At 44.2% G+C, this 22,871-nt stretch overlaps 1 protein-coding gene across 2 annotated transcripts; it reads right to left on the reverse strand.

The window, feature by feature from the left end:
- Positions 1 to 1,793: 1,793 nt before the first annotated feature.
- Positions 1,794 to 22,194, reverse strand: LOC146207412 (uncharacterized). Of its 2 annotated transcripts, none has more exons than XM_084587186.1 (3): positions 22,029 to 22,194; positions 6,198 to 6,983; positions 1,794 to 3,210 (listed from the first exon to the last, which is right to left on the reverse strand). In XM_084587186.1, exons 1-3 carry the CDS (start codon positions 22,066 to 22,068, stop codon positions 2,690 to 2,692), a joined length of 1,347 nt encoding a protein of 448 aa, XP_084443312.1. In that variant the 5' UTR covers positions 22,069 to 22,194; the 3' UTR covers positions 1,794 to 2,689. The 2 variants fall into 2 exon arrangements, with proteins under 2 accessions (XP_084443312.1, XP_084443306.1); XM_084587180.1 differs by lacking the exon at positions 22,029 to 22,194 and adding an exon at positions 11,096 to 11,355.
- Positions 22,195 to 22,871: the final 677 nt, after the last annotated feature.

A 22,871-nucleotide genomic window follows, 5' to 3' on the forward strand; every position in this document is an offset into this window, starting at 1 on the left:
CTCCTCGATATACCCTTGCCTTCTCTATAAAGTCACCCGTCAATCCTAATGTTTTTCCGCAGTTCAGTGATACATTCTTTCGTTTCTCTGATGCACTAAATGATGGGATCCATTGTCTTACGATATTGCACGCCGCGCATAGAGATCGGGAGAATTGTCGTCCCAAACGACTCATCTTCTCTATTTTAGATCATAATTTCCACCTTAACACATAATTTGGTTTTGTGCTAATGTGCCTCTTTTATGATTTGTTCCTGCTACTCTCGCGCTTCTTTACGTTTATTATTTTGTAAAATTGTTATTTGCATGATTGGTATGACTATACCTTTTTTTGCCCCCGCCTCATGAAATGCCTTTGTGCTTTTAAGGTTTAAAAAAATTAAACGAAATAAATTCCTTCCAACATAGCTACAATCTTGTGTCCCGTATATCTTTAGTTTCTTTTTATCTGTAACGCATATGTTCCACTCTTAAATTGAAAATAAAGTACTGTTGTAGCTCTAAGGCTCCCACCTCCGTATCTAGCTAATTTTTTCCGGGCTTCTGTCTGTAAACTTCATGAGCGCAGAAGAAAGAGCTGCGCCCACGCGCAGGAGATAGCTAGTGATCATGTGGCTGTTCGTGCTTCGCACATTACACGAGGGCGGTGGCGGAAGCCCTCGGCGATTGCGACAGTGCGTCAGCTCTTTCAATCTTTCTTCTGACTCTAATTAAACTTTGCTGTGTGTGCACTAGGCAGCGTTGGTGGCTCAGAAGAGCCACTGTCAGTGGCCGTCCGGTGCATTTGCTTTTCTCTCAGTCTCAATACCTGTGCAGCCGTGTGTCGTATCAGTGTGGAGCAATAGATGAAGCTGCTCTATCCAGCATTGCTTAAGGACAAACTGCAATGAAAGATTACTCTAACTACAATGCATTCTAACAATACCCGTAACCAATTTCTTTCGCTGCTCGGCGAAGTGGTTTTGTTGGTAAAGCTTTTAAAAGTTTTATAGCAGAGAGATTACCTGATATAATGTATAGGAACGGGCGCTCGAGTACTGTCCTCAAGCCGAGCTCATTTGAGTGTACATACTTCAGACGGTACGTAGTGAGTAGTTGGAGGCTCAAACGTGACTTAGAGGACCTAGTTAGTTGCAATGGTAAATATTTTACATTCGCTGCGATTAGGACGTCAAGGCTTGTCCGGGCGTTTGGGGCACGAACGCGCACGGAGTGCAAGAACTCGCTCGTCGCATGCGCTTCAGTAGTACAAAAGATACAGGGCAAACACGTCCGAAGTCCGTTTTGGTAGTGGATGTTAGTTTGCAGTGCTTGAAATTCCATAGGTCGGCTTTCGCGTCCTTCACTATACTCGAATATATCGCATCCACATTTCCTGATTACTCTACATGCAGCAGGAAGCCGCCGAATAGCTAGAACGACAGCTACACAGGGCCCGATTGTGCCCTTTCTATCCAATTTCCGGCTTCCACTAAAGCTAACCTTTTCTAGTTTCGGCTCGAAAAACGAAGAATTTTTGCTAGGAATTCCTGACAAACACACGTAATATAATATATTTGTTTTCAGTAATCTGTTATGAAATACAACTAGAAAACTTTAACGGAACGGAAAATTTAGCGGAACGAAAAATTTCGTTCCAATTGCCCGTTAACATTGCAAAGCAGTGCTAGCGTACTTACGTTGTGCTGGAAGAACTGCCCACAAATTCTGTGAACGTTGCACGCATGTTCAACTTGCGAACTGGAACTTACATGGAGCCATAGTTTAGGAAGATTGTCTGGTTTCTTCGTATATGGATTTATTGAAGAATTTTTTTAATTGTTTTGTTTCGATATTTTAGGCATTAAATCAGGCCTGGGCTGCATGTCGACGGGGGATGACAGTTAGCCTATAGAATTAGGATCACCTCAGCAGCACCGCCAAGTTTGACATCAGCCTTTTGGTGGAGGGGTCAATTATGGCTGGCAGAAGATAAGGCGCTGTGATGAACGCATGGCTGGCGGCGCGGCTCAACTTGCCTTGGAGGCAACATAACCTTCGCACCGCTTGGGAGTTATAACGTTCCTCGCAACAATGGCAGAATCATAGCAATGCACTGTCGTGTACTTATTTACTAGCGTGACACATCTCCAGCCTGGTGAATGCCGGAAGGTGAAATTTTATCTGGTGTCTTCTTTCGAATCAGCTCTGATGGTACAATAGGAACTATAAAAAACAGTTTGCCCCAGCTCATCTATACGCAGGGTGCTCGTCGTGCGTCACGATATGGTTGTGTTTCCTGGCACGCTTCCGTAGGAATGAAGATCTTGTGAACAGAAACTGTGTTTGCTTGAAATATTCTAACGAAACCGCGAAGGAATATGCAGCGCTCTTGATTATTATGTATGTTTCTTGCGCACTGAATGTCGTTTGGCCTCTACATTCACACAGAAAAATTTCATGTTCAAGAGAAAAAAAAAGAAAGAAAGGCCAACTGACCTTTCTGCTTATTGCCTAAATCGGAGGTTAATAAATTGGCATGCAAGACAGTCAATTATAATGAATTGTTTTTAAAACTGCTGAAATTTTATATGTTTATCCACAAATGAGGTTGTCCGGGACGTTTAGAAATAAAGCCAGTGTCAGTGATGGCACAGAAAGTTTAAACACACGCACTTTCACTTTTTCAAAGAGGCCCGAGAAAAGCACTTCAAAATAAATAGGGCACAACCTGGCACTTCACTAGATCACAATACTGTTTCCAGTAGTGTCCGTATTTTAGCGAGCACTTTTCCTCGTCCCTGTAGCTTCGGTGAAGGAGTAGCCCAACTAAGTAGAGTACATAAAGGTATGGCACAATGCTCGAATATCCAGAGGGCAGGGCCCAGCAGAGAGCGGCGAGAACCTCGAACACATAGTTCACGTGACGGCTCAGCGACCAGAATCCAGATGCCAGCAGCAAGTTGGTCCTCTGCTTGCCACTCGCGTCCCGATATGAAGCCTTGATTAGTTTTGGTGGAGATCCCCAGATGGTGCACTTTCCATTTGTGGCCCTCACGACCTGCCGCTGGTAGTCCGTCCAGTAGTTCAGGCCTATCATCGTGAGACCCATGAGAAATATGACAAATGCTTGAAGCGGACTAGATGCGGGACTGTTTTCAACCATGTAAAGACTCGTGAGCGGGTACATGAGACTCAGGAAGCAGATGCAGCCCCAGCATATGTAGTAGCCTGCAAAAAAAGCGCAATACGTATATTAGGCGAATCAATAACGATAAATCCAAAGTTTAGATGATAATCTCATGCAACTGTAGGAGCTAACCTAATGAGAAATACTTCAGTGGACGGTGCCTAAGCTGACCCGTCTGCTTCGTGGATATTCTTTGCCTGCCTTGCAGAATCATGCACATGCCAAAAATGGCTATAACGTGCTTACTACAAAACTGATAACAATATTCTTTCTGCGTGGACCCGCAGGATCTATTCATAACGCGTTCTTGCATCGTCATGTTTCAGTATGAAATATGCCAAAAAGCTGGCCTTAATGCAACACCCTTTATAAGAAAGGGTTCAATATATATATGTATATATATATTGCCACCTAGCGTTGCCAGGTGGCGCATGACTGAGGTGTGAAAGGAGGACGAAGTTGAGGAGGACGACAAAGTGTCGCTTGCACGTTTGCGTCTGTGCTGCTGTGTTGTTGTGTCTGGGCTACCCCCTGCTATCATTGGTATCCTTAGTCACCGTGTACGTGACATTCTGGTGGAGGTGCTGGGTAAAACGATCGCCTATGCAAGAATCTCCATCTACAAGACGTCGCGCCAGCCCTGTACCATTGGACACCCCCGTGCATCGCTCCAGTCGACGGCTCCAGGGACTGTCTCCAGAGTTTCAGCCATCACCCGCCGCCATGACATCTAGTGCTCCTGCTCAGCAGGTAACGGGCGTCGCACCGGCCTGTAACTACACCTTGCAGGCCCCTCGGGTACCGAAGTAATTCCATGGGGACCTCTTTGAGGATGTGGAGGACTGGTTCCTTCAGTTTGAACGTGTCGCTGCTTTCAACCAGTGGGACGATGCTGCCAAACTAAGGAACGTCTACTTCAGCCTTGAGGACGGCGCCCGTATCTGCTTCGAGAACCGAGAACAAGTATTAATTTCGTGGCGGGAATTCCGTCGTCAACTGCTCGAGGCTTATACTAGCGCAGATCGTCGCGAGCATGCAGAACGCGCCATTCACTCTCGCATCCAAAGACAGAATGAGAGTGTCCAAGCGTACGTCGAGGACATGACGCGCCTCTTCAGGCGAGCCGATCCCGCCATGTCCGAGGACAAAAAGGTCAGGCACCTGATGCAGGGTTTGAAAGAGCAGCTGTTCGCAGGCCTTGTGCGAAACCCACCGTCGACTGTAAACGGATTCCTTGCGGAGGCCACCACAATGGAAAAGGTGCTACACCAACGTGCCGTGGCTTATGACCGACCTTTTAATACAAGCACAATCGCGGAATCATTTGCATCTTCAGAGCGGCATCCCGATTCATTGCGCGAACTGATTCGCAGCGTCGTGCGCGAAGAACTAAGCAAGTTCTGGAGCCCTCTGCAGCAATCGCAAACTTCCGTTTCTGCTATAGTGCGGGAGCAGGTGCGGCAGGCACTCAAGAGCCCTCTTTCGCCTGTAGTTCCGAGCCCGCCATTGCTGTCGGGGACCGACAATCGTCCCACATATGCGGAAGTTCTGCAGAGTCAGGCTCCCCCTTCACCACCACCCATTCTCGCGTCACCTACAGCTCCGCTGCCCTCGGTGCAGCCAGTGCAGAACTTCGACAATCGTCCGCTGCCCCGACGCAAAGCCGACATTTGGCGCACGCCTGACCGCCGTCCGCTTTGCTTCCACTGCGGTGAACCAGGACATCTTTACCGGGATTGTCCGTATCGACGCCTCGGTCTCCAGACAATATATATATATATATATATATATATATATATATATATATATATATATATATATATATATATATATATATATATATATATATATATATATATATATATATTGTGAAAGAAGGCTAGATCGAGACGCCAAAGTCGTGACGGCAAGGCAAGGTACGCCGTGCGGTTTAATCTGATGGTGAACCCCGGCGCGTGCTGGAGCCGGCGCCGCGGGACGATAATATATATATACATATTGCACTGAACATTCATCAAGCAATTAAAAATGTGTCGCTTATGCAACGGCTTTTTCATAAATTTCCACGAACAGGGTCCAGGTATCTTCAGGTTCTTTTTTCTACGCTGGCCATGAACGCGGAGAGAGCTAGAAATCATATGCTTACTTAAACAGTCTTTAAATAACGTACAAAACCACATATTTTTTTCAAATGGAGCTTTAAGAGAAACGCAATAGGAACTTCTGCAATTTACAATGTCCGCGCATGTACGTTAAAGACTCCCAGGTGATTATATATCCACATCGAGACGTCATACCGCACAAAAAGAGTGCGTTTTTGTTGCTGTGGCTTGGGGGAAAATTATATGAAACCACCACAAATCTCATCTGCTCACAAGATTTCCCCGCATTGATTTCCTGTTTGTCTTCGAGTGGGCCTGGTTTTTCTGTGATGCGTATCTGGCTGCAAAGAAACCAGTGCATTCGTCCAGTTATCTAGGGCTCCAGATTTAATTGCGAAGTCATATAATATATTGATGAGAATGGTGTGATCTTCCCATGCATAGAAAATGTTTGATGTTAAAGGCTATCTTGCTCTCGCATCGAGTAGTTATAACTACCACAGAAAACCATTGTGGTGCATTTTTTCGCGGTAGCTGTGAGGCAGCTCTGTAATATTATAATACGATGTTATAAATGTATTCATGAGAATGATGTAGTCTTCTACCGCGCAGCAAAACCTTCTTAATTCATCCTGCTCTTACACCGAATAAGTAGAATTGCCATAGAAAACGAATACATGAGGTTTCGACAATAAATATTAAGTACAACCGTCCAAATGAAGGATCTACTGATTTATTCATTGTTATGGTGCAAACTTAGAACCTGCAAAAAAAAAATGCGCAGATAAGCAATTTTCCATTAAAGAAGTGCGCTTCTCCAGAATTTCCGAATATGTGTCATATACCAGTAGACACTTCAGTAATGACTTCAGCGGTCGCATATGTTTCTAACTGCTGGTGCGAGGTTGATCCTTGAAACAACTCACCTGCCCTGTCGACGATGATATCAATGGTCTGCATGTAGCCATCTTCCCACCAGTAGAACTTGGCGATGTATACTGTCTGCAGCATAGCTGTAGTTGCCATGGACCAGTTCCAACCCGTTGTCTCCACCTGGGCCTTCCAACTTACCAGCACGAGCAGCTGCCACATCATCATTCCGAACCGGCAGTTCGTCCATTGTTTGATGTCCAGCCGCTCCCCTATGCGAGGGTACAGCTCCAAGCCCCAGTAGAAGTCAAAAATAAAGCTGCCCGTAGTTCCGTGCTCTCCGGGAGATGGCTTCACTCTGCCCTTGATATATAAAAGCGTCGTGACGACGTACGCAATGATCGTGAGAGAAACAGCGACTCCAGGCAAGTTTCTGTATATCGACCACGCCCGTGCATTCTGCACGAGAAGGATGAAGGCGGCTATGACCATAGTGATGACGTAGTAGATAAAACCAGTCTTGCGGTAGATTGGTCTGTGCCCTGTTAACGTTGGTGGGCCGTAGTAGATCTCCCCAGGTAGAACCAAAAGAGAGAGGCCGCTGTAAGCGATGAAGATAGCGAGGAACACCCAAGTTTGTGGGGTTCCAGCACCATGGAAAGTCCAGGCATCGTACCAAAATGACCTAAATCCATTCTGGAGGGCTTCCGACACAGATGAGGCGTAGGTAACTACGAAGGAGATGGCACACACCACTACGTTCGGCACGAAAAGGATGAGAAACACGGGTATTAGCCTGTGCCAGAAGTAGCCCAGGGAAGACGGCTCCGTTACCTTGAGGCCTGCATAGCGTAATAAATAAAAAATACTTAAGCATTAAATACAGACAAATACATTTTCTATGATGGTAGTAAACAAAACAGCCCAAATTATCGAAAAGCCTTTTCGCCTTTATTAAAAAATGAGCTTAGTTTTAGGCTTTGGCTTTTTTCTTTCTATACACGTATACATGCAGGCTCTCTATTGTGGAATGTAGGCGGGAAAAAAACTAGATACCTAGGCTTGAATACAGCACGAGCTAGTCGCCTTCGTATATGCCGTCATATGCAGGGGCAGCCGCCCCGTCAAGCTGCTCTTCGAAGCAGCTTTTTAGCGGCTGCTCCTTTCCTTTCCTTGTAGTAAAGGAAAAATAAAGTATTATTATTATATCAGAGATCTGAAAGAAAAGCGTTAACAGTGGTCATCATAGCCATATGAATAGTCACGCACTTTATCCACTGTCCATACTCGGTAAATCCCCATGTGTGCTCGGCGAGCTCGCGAAAACGCATTGTCGCATGCTGTTCTATTCGTCACGGCATTTCCAACTCATTCCACAAGTGTCATTAAAACGTTGGCAATCATTGACTTATGGTTGAATCCAGTTTAACGAGCGGTAGCTTCGTTTAGCATGGTTATACAGAAGGCATGTATTAACGTCATGTAACCATGACGCCACCGAGCGGCTGTTCGTCATATCAAATGACAGGGTTATATAGGTCAAAGATCAAGGAGTCAATTAAGGGCTGAAATAAATGTCAGGAGCACGTCCACCATAGCACACATCGGTCACCATAGTGACGTGGTGACTTGGCTATATACACAAGACTATATCAGTGTAATTTACAGCCAATACGTGGCTATGTTGTTCTTCTCAAGGTTAAGTCATGAAAGCTTATATCAGACGCATCCTTATGAGCGACTTTTTCACTGAGTTGAGCTACCTTTCTTATATTGTAGAAAACACTTGAGCTCTGCTTTTAAAGGTTTTGTATGCGCGCCTCCCCCTTAGGTTTCTAGTTCGCGTATACATCTAGTCTCTGATCGCTTAATTATCAATCCTTCAATTCGTACCTCTAATATCTTACACATTTTTATTAGTATACAGTTTTAAGCTTACATTTCATTCAGCTACCGGTCGTAAGCAACTACCCGACATATGTATATATTCCTCTCTTTAGTTAAGCCGTACGAACGTGCCTGCATGGCCTAGGAGTATCGTTTCTGGCGCCGAATCCAAGATCCCAAGAAAGTTGATTCTTATTCCACCCTCACACCTCGAATGATCAATTCGAATTGACAGAGGCAGCTTCTCCCGTCTTCGTGATGGCTTACATCGCACGTATCCAGCAACGATACCCTACTCGGTCATGTTACTTCTCAACTATCTCCTGCCAGAGTTCTGTCTCTAATCAAGGTCAAATCAGGGACATCCGGGTGAGGGATTTGGGGTTGAATATAGCTAGTGCTCTAAATGGTTGCATAATCTCTTTTCTACGAGGGTTGTTGTCTCCTAGTATACGTACTTACTCACAAAGACTCCACGTCGGAGAAGGGTATTGCACTTCTTTAGCACGACGCCACGATGACCACCAAACCTCTCGATGCAAAACTCAGAAAGTGTACCGTAGAATTCTTCTCTTTGTATGCCATTTTAACTTATAGGCTCGCTTCACATCACATCTCCGCGGTTCGCTTGCTCCAACGCGCCACGTACAAACAGTCCAGGAGACAACCCGCGAAAATGCAAGCTATTGTTCTTTTTTTTTTTTTTTTGCGCCAATGAATATGCAGACGTCCCCATATTGTTATTTTCCTTTTATTTTTGAAGCACATTGCATGGTACTAAGGAGCTGACAGCCAGGGTCTAAATTCTTAAGACGTCCAATCCAGTAACGCTTGTATGCGAGATTGTAGCTAGGTTTCAGTCATGTCCCCAGATACTGAAATTTTACCTAAATGGACGAAATAGAAGGTTAGTAAGATATTGGGTGATATAATTACGGCTATACCTCAAAAGATCCCTTGTCATGTTTCTATGAGTGCTGATTTTGCAGAAAACTTCTAATCTACGTGCCTGGAACTTTTATACGCCGTAGGTAGAACAAAAAGAAATTATGAGTGGCGGGTGCGAGATAGACGCGTTCTGAGTGCAAATTTACCGCGATAATGAGTTTATCGAAGCTCTCTTTGACAGTGCAGGTGGTGTGCTCATGTTACGCTGTCGAAAAAAAAAAAAGAAGTCATGCCAAAGAGCGTTGCTATACGCGTACTAAAATTAAACAGCGCTAATTATCTAAGAATGGAAATCGGAGAATGGCGGTAACGTTTATAGAACCCTAATTCATTAGGTTCAGTGCGCGTGACCCAGCAACTTGGGGTTTTTTAATTGGCTTGCTATCTAACGCTGTCCCCGTGGTAATGAACAATATTCGCTGTGCGTCGGATCTGTGTAGACAGTGTGTAACCTTAGTGATGGGCACTCCTACCCACCATACGACTTTTCTTTCTTTAGTCTTCAGCGTTTTTAATATAAGCAGCTAAACAGTTTACGGGTGCGAAAAAAAGAGGAGAATAAACAGTGCCGTATAACCAGACCATGGGCCTTGTTAGAAAAAATCAGTAGCTAGTAAACGTAGCAGGTCCTGATGTAAAGCAGACTGTTACATACAACCGGTTTTATTTCTTTTTACTGTCTGTTCCTTACACATCACAGCTCCATAGATAGAGCATAAGTTAAGGTGGATCCTTTTACGGATATTATTCAACGTATGGTATTGCTAGAAAATCCACTAAAATATGTAGGTGACACTTCTTGAGCAAAGTTTGTGCGTCATGAATTGTTATTGAAGGCTGGCGCATTTTCGATCAATAAACGATGTTCGTTTCCCATGAAAGGCAAAAGCATTTACGGTAGGGGCGAGAATACGAGTAACATATTTCCGTTCACTTAACCCGGCAACCTTCGCAACATATACTGAGATTGCTGTATTGTCGAATTGAGGGTATGGTGCTAACACAGTATGTAAAGTACTATGTTGCTTTATATTTATATCAAAGCAGAAATAAATATCATTTTGAATTAAATTTCCGAAGACACTACCTCTTGTTAATATAAAGTGGAATCAACATAAATGGCCAGAGCAGTGATTTAAAATTTTAGGATAGGCTACAATAAAAGATTTGAAAAATCGTCCTTCCTAAAAGCAATAATTATATCTTATTGAATAACCGTCACTATCCATCAACTAACAGCCACAAAGCAAAACTCCAGTAGGTATAATAGCGATACCTAACAAGCAAAGAACAGGCTTCTTCCTTTCCTTTTTTTTTTACTAAACGACGACCAAAGTTTGGCTAGTGTTCGTAAACGCCACGCTAAGACCATTACGGAACTGTATGATTGTGAGAAAGGTAACCGACAGAGATGTGTTTAAATTTGTAGCCAGGGCTTATGATTATTTGTCTGACGAAATGTATTAAAATGAATACCTGAAGGATGTGGCTTTAGTAGCCTTGTCAACTCAGCCATGTATACTTGTAACATTTTCTCTGAAACAGAGCTGAAAATCAAAGCCACGAGAACGTTTCCACTCAACGTTCCTTCTTCGGCGCCCCACTAATATTTAAACTTCTATGCAGAGTAGAATTCATACGATGTCATGCGCGGGCACGTGTTACCAAACCCCACTGATTTTACCAAACCCCACTGATTTGTCCACCCTGACCATTGTACAAGCTTAGAAGCTTTTTTAACAGGTGGCGGACCTCAAATGATTGCGAATCCTTTCGGGTTTAAAGCTATTGGAAGAAGGCAGCAGAGCAGGTAATAACACAAATCATAAGAAGCACGCACAAACACGAGGGCAACGCTGCGTCTTATGATTTGAGTTGTTGCCTGCTCTGCTGCCTTCTTCCAAGAGATGTGTGACCAACTAGCTCAACGTTCGACTCTATTACCGTTCAAAGCTATTTGAGCAGGGCTGTATTGAAATTCTCAGATTCAAGATACCAAGTTACACGCGAAATCTACAAATATCGGCCCGAGTTAAGTTTATCAGAGCGCGCATCGTTATTTAATTGAGAATTCAGTCAAAACGCTTCGTTCAAAGTTAGAAACCTCCTCATAACTTACGCGGCATGCGCTGATATGCTTTCGGTCGGTGCTGCTGCTGCTGCATATCCGATGCTAGCTGTATGCTGTACTTGCCGCCTTCGTGACGATAATAATATTCATAGAAGCGAGCACACCGCAGCTCAGTGGCCCGTGTTTACGAACACTTTACGTGCGGATTCGCTGCGCAGTGACGGAACAATTTTCTCGACAAGCAGAGCGCCAGCGCGCGACTAGAATGGCGGCTACGATCGGGATGCCGGCGGACGAGCCCCGTTGAGTGGTTTGTTGACCTTGGGCGAGGTTTCCACGCGAGCGGCGTCGCCTCTCAGCGATACGCTACACGATAAGCGCTTAGCAGATGGCACTCCGAGAGCGCTCGTGCGGTGACGGGAAGCGCGGCACAGTTAGGCGTCGGTGTTGCTAGTCGCTTTTCCGTGGATAATTTACGCGATGAAGGGAAAGCGAATGCGAGTCCCCCTGAGCTCAGCAAGTTCAAACACGGTCGTCGCATAAAATCGCACCCACGTGTCGCTCAGCCTTCTGTCAAACATGCCGCTGAGTGCTTTTTGGAATGTCGCTGTAGCCTAAGGGAGTTCCAAAGGTTTGCTAGGAATTTGCGAAAATATTTCCCCGACGGGTTTCTCCGCGTGCATGCGAAAGTTTTCCAGCTGGATGCGGGACCTGTTCTGAATAGTGTAAGTCGTATTTTGTTTTTGTTGAATATTTCAGAAACACTGAACAAGTTTCTATTTTAACGATTCATTTTTTTTTTCTTATTCTTGTTTCTAATCTGCCTAAAAATGCAGGTCCCGTATTAATACCCAAAAATGGAATCATAATGACTGATCTCGCTTGTGCCGTTTATATAGTTCGTACTTTTGTACTGCTATCGTCGTAGTGTTATTCTGCTCATTGCACAAGGACATATCAATGGATAATAAATGATGTTGATTAATCTCAGGCGCAGTGTATATCACGAAAGCGCGCCTCTTGAGACGTGCTTTCTCCGCCTAGTTCTAGTATTCAAGCATGGCATACATGTTAAAAAAGGTCAGCAACATAGTCGAGCCAGGGTTATCTATGCCGAAAATAAAAAAGCAAACTATTGATTTCTTAAGAGCCCGTTTTCACTTTGTGTACCTAGCATTTTAGCTTCATTTTCAGTTCGTCTAATGGCCTTTGAGATTTTTAACATTTATTGCGCCCTGGCATAGCGTCGATAACTATTCAGTTAGAGTACATTTACAACCACTAAATAGCAGCGCCCGGCCTCTTTACATTCTGCCGTATACGCTTTAGTGGGTCACTAGATTTCTCAAGCTACAGGCAAGCGCTTCCTCTGAACAGATGCGCACCAAAACATGGAAGCGTGACAGCGAGCTGTTCTCAATTGCTATCAGAGCGCGAAACTGCCTCTTGCAAGATTGAAGCACGGGGCACCAAACAAGAAATAAAATACTTCTCCATGACTTTCGAGAGTAAATTTGTTTCTAAAGGAGATATCTATAAATAATCGATCCCCTCTCAGGACAGCGTGGTGCTCCAGTGCCATTTATTCGCCGATGCCCCGCCGGAAAACACCGCCTTGTTCTGAACCGAGCCTCTTCCATTGCATGCCAAGAACAATTCGTCACACCCACGCGTCGGAATAGCGCTGCTGTCGCTTTGTTTTGGCGTCTGTCGGCTTCCTTGTTGTAGTCGTTGTTATGCAGAAGGGGCGCGTGTCGTCTGCCGTATAAGGTTTTGCTTTGTGTGGAGCGTTTAGCAGATTGAAGACTCGCCTGGAATTCCACTATGCTACGCATCTGTCGCTTCAAGAAATGCCGATATTGGATTCTCGAAAACTTGTAAAGCACATGCATTCTAACCTTCTTGCTGCTTGTTACTCTCTTTATTAAACGCAGCAGTCATCGCGAGGCCCTTCGGGCACTGTGTTAGAAAGTGTCAGGAACAGGAGAACAAACCAACTAGAAATATAACAGAACAATTGAAGAAATTGTACTCCATCGCGTAGTAAAAATGAAGGAAAACGAAAGTATTCTCTGAATTAGTGCTTACCGTTTACGTCTTGACAACCGAAGAAGCGAAAGGCTTTCGTAATTATATGACACTATTGTAAACAAAAATGGGTCAAGAGAGAGAGATAGAAGAAGGAGAAAAAAAGAAACAGATGAATCGAAATGCAAGGAGGTTAACTATGAGACGCCCAGTAGGCTACCCTACAAGTGGAGAGGACAACAAAATGAGAAAAAGAAAAGAAAAAGAGGCGACAAAATAAGTTTTAATGTGTCCATAGACAATAGACAATACTATGATAAGACGACAGAGGGTGGGAACTTAAATGTTGCTGTCGGAACTCAACTTCAAATCTTTAAGTATGAGTACTGCTTTCCTTTGTGATGAAGATTTTATCCCAAGCCCCAGAATGTTTCGTTATATAAGAGGACGAGAGTCCAAGAGGTGGAGTGTAGCAGGCAGGAAGGCAAGCTCTCGCTCGAACCAAGGACATCCAAAAACGTATACGCTTAATCGTTTCTTCATACCTACAATGCTTCAACGTTGGAGAGTCTGATATTTGGATAAGATGGGAATAGGCGATTGTAAACGCCACACCCAGCCACAGGCGGCACAGCAGCGTTGGATCACACTGGGGTAGGCCGAATCGAAGTAAGGGGTCAAAGTGGTGCGAACGGGGCGTCCAGCCTCCGCGGGTAGACAATGACTATGTGTACTCACGTTTCGGGCGAGCAGTTGAAGGTGCCTTGCTGTATCGGCTCTTGCCAGTAGTATCCAGACAACATTGGTTGTCTTATTATCAGTTCATGCAGCATCGTCAAAAGTTGTTTACAAAAATTGCACTACGACCTGGTTGCTAATGGAATATAATTTCGTGGCTCTCTTCTATTGCCTGGTTGTCCAGATGGCACACCTCCGCTAGAATCTGCTCATGATCAACATGGCTCAAGGCAGATTGAAGACAATGCAAAGCACCTTTAGAGTCACAGAACACAGCCAACGTTAGAGGTGTTTGTTGACAGATGTATATTACAGCCGCACAAAGTGCGGCCAGTTCTGGCTTAGTAGAGTTAGTCATATGCGAAAATACGTGGTTAATTTTGGTCTGACTTGTAAGAACGAATGCTACGCAATTAGAACTAATAGAGGTTGGTGAGCCGCCCTTATAGGCGTGAGTGCAGTTCAAATAGCCAAAGGGTGGCACGCATGGACAGTGTCAGTTGCTTAAAGGGTACTGTTGATAAATCCCGTTCCTTCACTATCGCTGGTAAAGCAAGGCACACACTTGGTAGCCACAGATACCACACTGGAGAGGGAGGCTTTGCTGTCTGAGTAAACTGTTTTGGGATGGACAACTGATGCATTGCTACGACCTTGTGACCTTTCCAAATGCATAATGTGGCTTTTGCAGAGGCACAGGCGCGAAATGTTGATGTGAAATTCTTGAATTATGGCGTATGCGCATTCGCAATGAGCCTACAGTAATATACGTTGAAAGTTGATGGAATTGGAAGAGTGCAATTATTATCTGTATGATACTGCTCGAGGGACACCCAGACATACGCGAAAGGCCTGGTTCTAGACTTTCTGGAGGGCACGCAAATTAGTCCTGTACGTGTTCGAAAGTACTTTATGTACGTGTTCGAAAGTACGGATGATTTCCGCCAAGAAATCGGAGTAAGTCAGTGATAGCTCTTAGCCTTCTTTGTTTTGTTTTTTTTAATAGGGCGCAATGCGGGATCATTGAAATATTGCTATCAGAATCCATTAAAAAGGATGATATTTGTAGTAAGATATGATGTGACCGTCGATTCATACAGGATGAGGCGTCGATCACTTGCGTCAATGCCACTAGCGAGCACCTTTCCGGTGAAGCGCTGAAACCTTGTTTCTGGATATCATCGTTGCAGCTTGCTGAAGTCTCGTACGCACCTACAGAAACTTTACATGGGAGGTCCAATTGTAGATGTCATCGCTCTACATATATATTGGGACGGTGTTAGGAATGTCAAAGAACGCGACGAGTGCCAGATCAAACAAAGTAGGGCTGAGAACACGGTCCTGGAGCGCACCACTTTTAAGTATAATGCGCAGGTGTCAGGCCATGTTCATTGTGAATAGAAAGTAATCTTTTAGTCAGATAGCTCTCTATCCATGCAAACATTTGACCACCGATATACACATTTTGCAACTCTCCAAGTTTGACCGCACGGGCCGCGTTGTAGGCACCTGTCACACCAAGACTACCGTGGCAAGACATTTTATTCGTTGCTGTTGTTGAACGACGTTGTCAATAAAGGAGCGACCCACCGAAAATCAGCCATTACACTGGGGTATATTTAATAGCGCTCGAGGTACGTACCACTCCGGGTGTATCAAAAATGGCCCATGGAACGGGCCAAAGCTATTGGCCTGTAGGATCTGAGCTCGAACGGAGATTTACCTGCTTTTAGTAGCGGTATCAGCCGACTGGTCTTCCATTAGTGAGGAACACCACAGCCGAGCCAAGAGTGGTTATAATCTTTGAGGAGCTCTCCCGCGCGTCAATGGTCAAGCCGGGACAGCGTAGCATATGTGATTACATATGGCCGTAGTGAAGGTGAATGCCTATACACCCGCAAGGGCAGTGTCGAGTTGCTCACGAGAAAAAATGACATCCATGGCGGATTCTAGTCAGGGAGGAGGAAAACGCTGGGATCCCAAGGTATTCATTACACCCGCAATTTTCTCGCATAAGTCACCTGCTATCTCAATTTGCTTCAGGTATTGATAGCTGCTTGCGAGAGGATTAGATCAGTTTCTAAATTTTCTGAGACATATGAGGTCAGTAGTGAATGCCAAGTCGTAAAATCGTTATTTACTGCTCATTAATTAAAAGTGCGGCGTTTTAATGTTGGCGATCTGATAGCATTAAACAATAGTGAATGGGGTGAAAAAATCAACCATTAAACGGAGATCTATATTGGCGATTTTAAAACGTAACAGCATAATATTAGCGTAATAAAAGAAGTATGAATGACCATATTGTGAGCCCCCTCCACGGATCTTCTTTCATTTGTACATACCATGATCTTCTTCTTCTTCTTGTACATACCATCATCATCGTCCCGCGGCGCCGGCTGCGGCGCGCGCTTGGGTTTTCTCCATCAGATTAAACGCTGACACGGCATACCTTGCCTTGCCTTCACGACCTTGTCGTCTGGACCTGGCCTTCTTTCACAATATATTCGTATGACCAGTGTGTGTGGCGACAGTATGCGAGCCCCCCCCCCCCCCCCTTATTGTCTTTTTTTTTTAAATGTGCCGGTCAACAATGCCTAGCATGACTGCAGCATTTGGTGTGATTAAAGTTAGCATCTTACAGGGGAACCAGATTTCATGCACTGTAGAGGCAAACACTACTTCGTTTGACGCTTACAAGAAATATAACATTGAATTATTATTCCGCACAATATTTATACTCATTATTTGAGATCAAAGTCAAATTGTTTCCTATACTCACAAAATCCCCATGCAGTCATGCTAAATAAGCGTTTGTGTTTGAGCGGAATTATTCGAATGTGAGTAATTTATCCATGCAGTGCATGAAAGCGAAAATCGCGGGCAAGTTCAAATATAAAAACATAACACTGGTTTTATTGGCCATGCATTGAGGCTGCCGGCGAGTATTGAACCTGCACCGGAGTGGAAAAATGCAAAGCTGCTAATCTCTGTTTTGATGCAAACATTTCTTATTTCTTTGAGAAGAACTAGTCCACCGGACCGTGTTTAGAACCGTGTGCATCGTAAACAGAGTTGGTAATGGCTAATGAAAGCTATTAAGGGTCGTAAAAGCTATAAGTGAGCCTTTATACACTCAAGGGGCTGTCGTCCATGGCGACCACAGCGAGCACCGCGTTGGTTTTTCACTAATGAGATGCTACATACGGTTAGGTCAGGTTAAGGAAGCTCTACAGTGCTCTGGAGGCACCGTTGATTGGGTCATTTGTGTGCTATGGTAACGTGAGTGCTAGTCAAGCACAGTACCTAAGCTCGAATTCGCCCTTATTTGCGGCTTATGTAGTTACTGACTGAAATAACCTATACTATGTCATAGGAGACCACGCATATTGTTTTTTTTTTTTGTGTGTGTGTGTACTGCTCACAATATGTAATGCTTTATTTTCATGCAAATTTTTACTTGCGATAAGCTTGCTCCTTTCTACGCTTTAGTCGTATGTCTCTCAAAGGTAAAATAGAACTAAGTGCACACTGACGACGGAACTGTTTGAATCAACAACCACGGAAGTTGAAAGGAGCAAGACGGGAAAATACATCGCGTCTCTCATAGCCGCAGCTGGTTTGGGACGGGAAACCAAACTAAACCAAACTTCCTTCATGCCATGAGGCATGTTTACAGACAGAACAGCAGAAATGATGAGCTGCTTGGCTCGAGAGTGCTCGGAGAAAATTTTGTGCTCTGATATTCATCGCGGATTAAAAAGAAAAGAAGCACCTTGTTTTGTTTCTATAGATAGGCGGTTAAAGCAACATATCGGGTAGCGCCAGTCTTCCAGGCGCCTGAAAGCAAGACATATTGGATAACTAGCCGGATAAATGGTTTGCTTATGCTGGCAGAAATTTCAGTATGGGAAATGTGAAAATGCAGAGGAAAATAAGGGAGTGCGGGCTCCTTATAGTTAGTCCATTAGGCTGCAAATCCTCTTTAAGTAATGAACTCGTTTTGCTGCCCGTTTGGAGGACCATTACCAAAGCATTATCGGTGCACGGCGCCGATATGTCGTCTTTCTAAAGAAACGTGTCCGGTTTTGTCATAACTATGTAAAGTGAGACAGTGGCTGGCATGGGTACACGGAGCTAAAGAATTGATCTAATGTTTTTAACAACATACTTGCTTATCGAAGCGGAGCAAGACGAGCAAACCAGTAAAGCCCAGGTGCATAACAGTGTGCAGTACTCCCAAGCCAGACAGTCTGCGCAGTCTCGCGAGAGCGAAAGCTATATTAAGGTTGCGCTCTAACTTCGTCGCCGGGAGTCGGATGGGGGAGGGGGGCTTGAAGAGCTGTACTGTGCCTAATATTTCAGGGAATTACATTTGTCACTAAGGTATTTGAAGTGAGATGAATATTTTCGGTAAGGTATACCAGTGTTAGCAGCCGTCTTAACAAAGGTGAATTACGGAGGGATCATAAAATGTAGTTAGTCATTTCTAACTATTAAATGCAAGCGGCTATAGTTGCAGGTAGCGATTTTAGGGCAAAAGCCTTTAACGGATCGTACTGTTGGCGTTCGTTCGGTGACACTATAGCCGTCATTCAAATGACGTTTTAATGACATCATCCGAAAAATAGAAATCTTGTTTTCACCGGATATCCAACCTCCATCACTTGGATCCCCAGCCGAGCGCTTTAACGAACTGCGCCACGCTCGGGATCGTGAAACGCGCATTATAACTCTCCTTGTCTACCGTGAGGAAGATAATAGAGATGACAATGACGCTACAATTCGTGATAATGATAATTATGACATTAGTAATAATAATGACAGCGCATTTATTTAGTAATGGTAATGAGAGCAAGCGTAATGCACCGTGTGCACCAGCAATGCTTAGCTTTCGCTTTTCTGCAGTGCAGATTCCACAGTGCTCTCGGAAATTTTCAGCCAAACATTTGCAGTAGTTATGGGCTTTTAAAATTTCGAGAGTGCGAACGAAAACGTTGGGCGCTTTGATGTAACTGCTACTGGCCATCTTTCGTCCACACCGCCTAGGTGGGCCAGTGGTTAGGGCGCGCTGCTATGGAACCGAAGGACCAGGGATCGATTTCGGCGGTGGCGGCAGCGTCTCAAAGAAATCAAAACAGAAGGCGTCCCACGTCGAACAATCTTAAGGGGTTGCAGTTATCGAGAGCCCTTCATTATGGCGTCCTTCCATATATCCTGTGTCGCTTTCAGTTCAGTTCAGCCCTCTTTTGAAATCTCGCACTATGCTGTGAGTGCTGAGGGATGCCCACTTAACCGTCTCACTCCACAATGCGTGTGCCTGGTGATCTCTCTCCTGCCAGTGCTATGCACTCCGCTTGGTCGATGCTCACTTCTGCCGACGTGGGGAAGAGGTCACGTGACACTTGCACCCCTGTGTGACACTGAGTGGTGGTCAGCGTGCGGTTTTTTATAAATGTCCGAGAAATGAACGAAATTCACGTAGCACTAGCGTCAAGGGCAGCCGTGTTTTCCAAATTTGTGACATAAAGGAGTAAAGGAAAGAACGGAAAGAGAGAGAGACTCTTTAATGGAAAAACAGATAATTTTGCCGGCGTTTAGATTTCGCTGGCATGCTACTCTGTGTATGAAGGGGAATTCGGGAGGGAAAGATTGAAAAAAGAATGGTGAGGGAAATAATAGAATTGAAGGGGGACATAAAACACGGCCATTAAATACGCAGTAATGGTATAAAATGTAATGATGAAATGCATGATCCGACAAATGTGCTCATAGAGTTCACAGCTTGCAAAATGCCTGAGGGAAACATGCGAGGTGAATTTAGAGTTTGTCATGGAGTCCAATGTCTTTCAAATTTGCAAATAAAAAGTTCATCGCGAGTCTTTGTTGCCTCGGGCAGGGTAAGGGACCTAAAACACTGTTCATTGTTAAAGGCACTGGGGAGAGCTTCTCCATGTTGTTTTCATAGTTTGCACGCTTGTCAGCGTACGCAGTGCACTCAAGTAGGATATGTTCCACAGTTTCAATCGAGCGACAGTTGTCACAATACGGGCTGTTCATTTCACCGAAACGGTAGCGCAATCCATGCACATTTTAGACGAAGTCGGTGTTAAAGAGTTTCTAGTTGGCGAAGATATTTCGGAGGAAGCCTTGATTTTAGATGTGGGTCAATTGAATAAAGAAATTGGTAGTGATGCGTCGACAAGCTCCAAAGTCGATACTTTGTTTCGGAAGCAAATTTTTTAGCCAGTTGGGATGCATCAGATTTCGTGGAGAAGGTCCTAATGTATCTTTGATGTTTGAACTGAAAGAGAAGCTACGTCGGCTTTGCTTACGCAACCTACCAAGTTTAAGTAAAGCTAAACCCCAGCTAATTTTCTTCTTTCCTTTACTTTCCAGTTGCGTAACCGGCAAGTGAATTAAGCATGGCGGATACCATCATTCGAACAGCTATAGCGTGGCAAGGGTTTTTGTTGCTTCGACTGAAAGGAGGAGAACAAAATGCGACATTTTATGCACGCGACAAGCCAACCAGATGCGACACACACACACGAAGAAAGCAAAAGCGGTCCCTGCAAGCATACGCCAGCGCGGACCAGAACAAGCGCGGGCGAATCTATGATCGCGTGCTCGGATGCTATAGAGAAGGGACCATAAGGAAAGACATCCTACGAGTTTCAAAATCATAAAAAGCAACGTTTTCTAGGAGTCAGTTCTTGGTTATTTCGCGAGTATATTGGGTATTTATAAAAAGATAAAACTCTTTTATAAATGTTTTCTTAGGAGGTGAACTCAGTGTGCTACCAGGTCCTTCGGTTGCTTGCGCAATCACTAGGGCCACCTTTATTCAATTTGGACCAATGAGATTGCGTGGCGCATCGGTAACGTGTCCTTCTCGCATCCGAAGAGCCTGGTTTCAGCTCCCAACTTATCCAACTTATTCAAATTTCGTTTCAGCTCACTTGTTTTCCTTTGGTTCTTACAACCTGCCTGGAAAATCCTTTTTTTGAGCACCAATAATAATTACTTGTTTTTCTTAAATTATAGGACTCGGTAGATCTAGTCCTTTCCTCGTAGCGTAAACGGACAGCTGTAAGCATGACCATAGGGAAGTGTATATGTTGTCCTTAAATGCGTTCCTTTATTAAAAATATTATGAGCAGCAAACGATAGACCGTAACAATTCATGTCGATGTGAGCGGCTTACCTACCACGATGAGATGAAATTGTACGTCAGTGTGTTCTTGAAGATATACCTTAATTGGAAAGAGAATCTTTCAGAGGAACTACCTGTGTTACTGGCTGAGCAATGTCCGTCAAAATAAAAATGAAAACCGCGCCTAGAAAGGGTGTGTTTATATCAATGTATTTGTGGATATGACATTTTGCAATAAGGCCCAGGGTAGGGCGTTCGTACCGGACCTCAGTGGTCACGCGTTTATATCAGTCGTAAAAAGTGCGCCTAATGGACTCGTAAAATCAAGGTAGCAAACCGGTTTCTTTTACCGGGTAGCTTCCCTGCCTTTCCTCCTCCTCCTCCTTGCGTAAAATGACGGGAGCTTATCAACTGCACTTTTCTAGGGATTCCCAAAGATCTGAAAGCTGTGCAAACATCAAGGTTTTAGAAACACTCTGAACGAATGAACCCTGACAGCTCTGTATCCAAGTACATTCAACGTTTCAGTACTCCATGTTAAAGTGACTCAGGCAATTCTGGAAATCGTTTTGGGTAAAAATGATAGCCGAAACGGTCTGACGTTTCTCAAGGCTGCTCTGCTAGGCTTGCGATGAGACTACTGCCGGGCGTATCTAATAATAAATTGATGCGATATTTATTGGCCCTCCAAACAGTTCATGCGGAAACGAAAGTAATGACCTTTGTCTTTACAGCTCGGAAAATGTATTCATTGTGCATACAAATCCACGTTTAGAAACTTGTTATGTAATGCTTTAAATGATATGAGATTCGGCGATATTGCGTTTGGTAAGGCACGAAGCACGCGGCTAATTTTATGCTGGGAACATGTTTACACGTCGGAGCTTGTGTCGCCAATAATATAGCGTTACCAAGCGAACCTTATTTGCGCTATTGGGGCTAGAAACACGAACATTTTCCCCACAATAAACGTACTCATTTCAGTCTACCTGAGAAGTAAAGCTACATCGGTGTTACAGACAAACATGTGGACAAAAATAAAAAATATTAACCACCTACCATGCACGCGTCTGTTATTGGTGTCAACAGAAGGCTTCATGCTGAATACTTGATGAAAACGGTTTGTTATGATTATCTCAAGGCGTAAGAACCCACGTCAAATCTCCTCGGCCCTTGGCCTGCATTTCGAATTCCTGCATGCTCGGCGTCTTGCTGCACTCGATGGAGGCCTAACTGAATGTATACGTTGTGTACTCATCTCCACACGCAGCGCATCGATGTGAGAGGAAAGCAGGTTCCCGTTCTTCTCTCATCAGAAAACCTGTTTCAAATCTGGCCCAACTCAGTCGACTACCACTCTCCTCTACTCACTCCCCTACCGCCCTCTTGCCTTACGACTGCGCGTGCCGAGTGAGCGGCACATACGTTTTTTGCTCGTCTCGCGTGTTCCATTTCACATTCTTGCGAAGCTCACAATAAAAAAATTGCGCTAACTAGTTTAGGTTAAGGCTACGTAACGATCGTGCCACGCTGTTTTTCTCACAATAAAATACTCGTCTTGAATTATGCAACGCCAATTTAAGAGAACATTTAGTGTAGCACGTTTTCTTTTTGTTTTTTTTTGTTTGTTTTCAATAAATTCACGAAGATAGTATAACAATGGGAAATGTATTAAAGTATATAAGCTTCCAGGAAAGGAGAAGCAAGGTTTTCAATTACGCCTGAATACCTTAATGTGAGTGGTTACGTAAAAATCCAACGAAAAAGGTGAGCTTCCCAGGAAAATAAGTATACCTGAGCGTATTACTACGCACTGCTTCGCTTTGTGAACACTTTTCTATTTTGTTTTCTTGTAACCACGCACTAACTACATATCAAATGAAACAAATCGCGTAAGAAGGG

This window comes from Amblyomma maculatum, chromosome 1 (assembly GCF_055883805.1).
Source record: "Amblyomma maculatum isolate TAMU_Amacu chromosome 1, ASM5588380v1, whole genome shotgun sequence".
NCBI classification, from domain to species: domain Eukaryota; kingdom Metazoa; phylum Arthropoda; class Arachnida; order Ixodida; family Ixodidae; genus Amblyomma; species Amblyomma maculatum.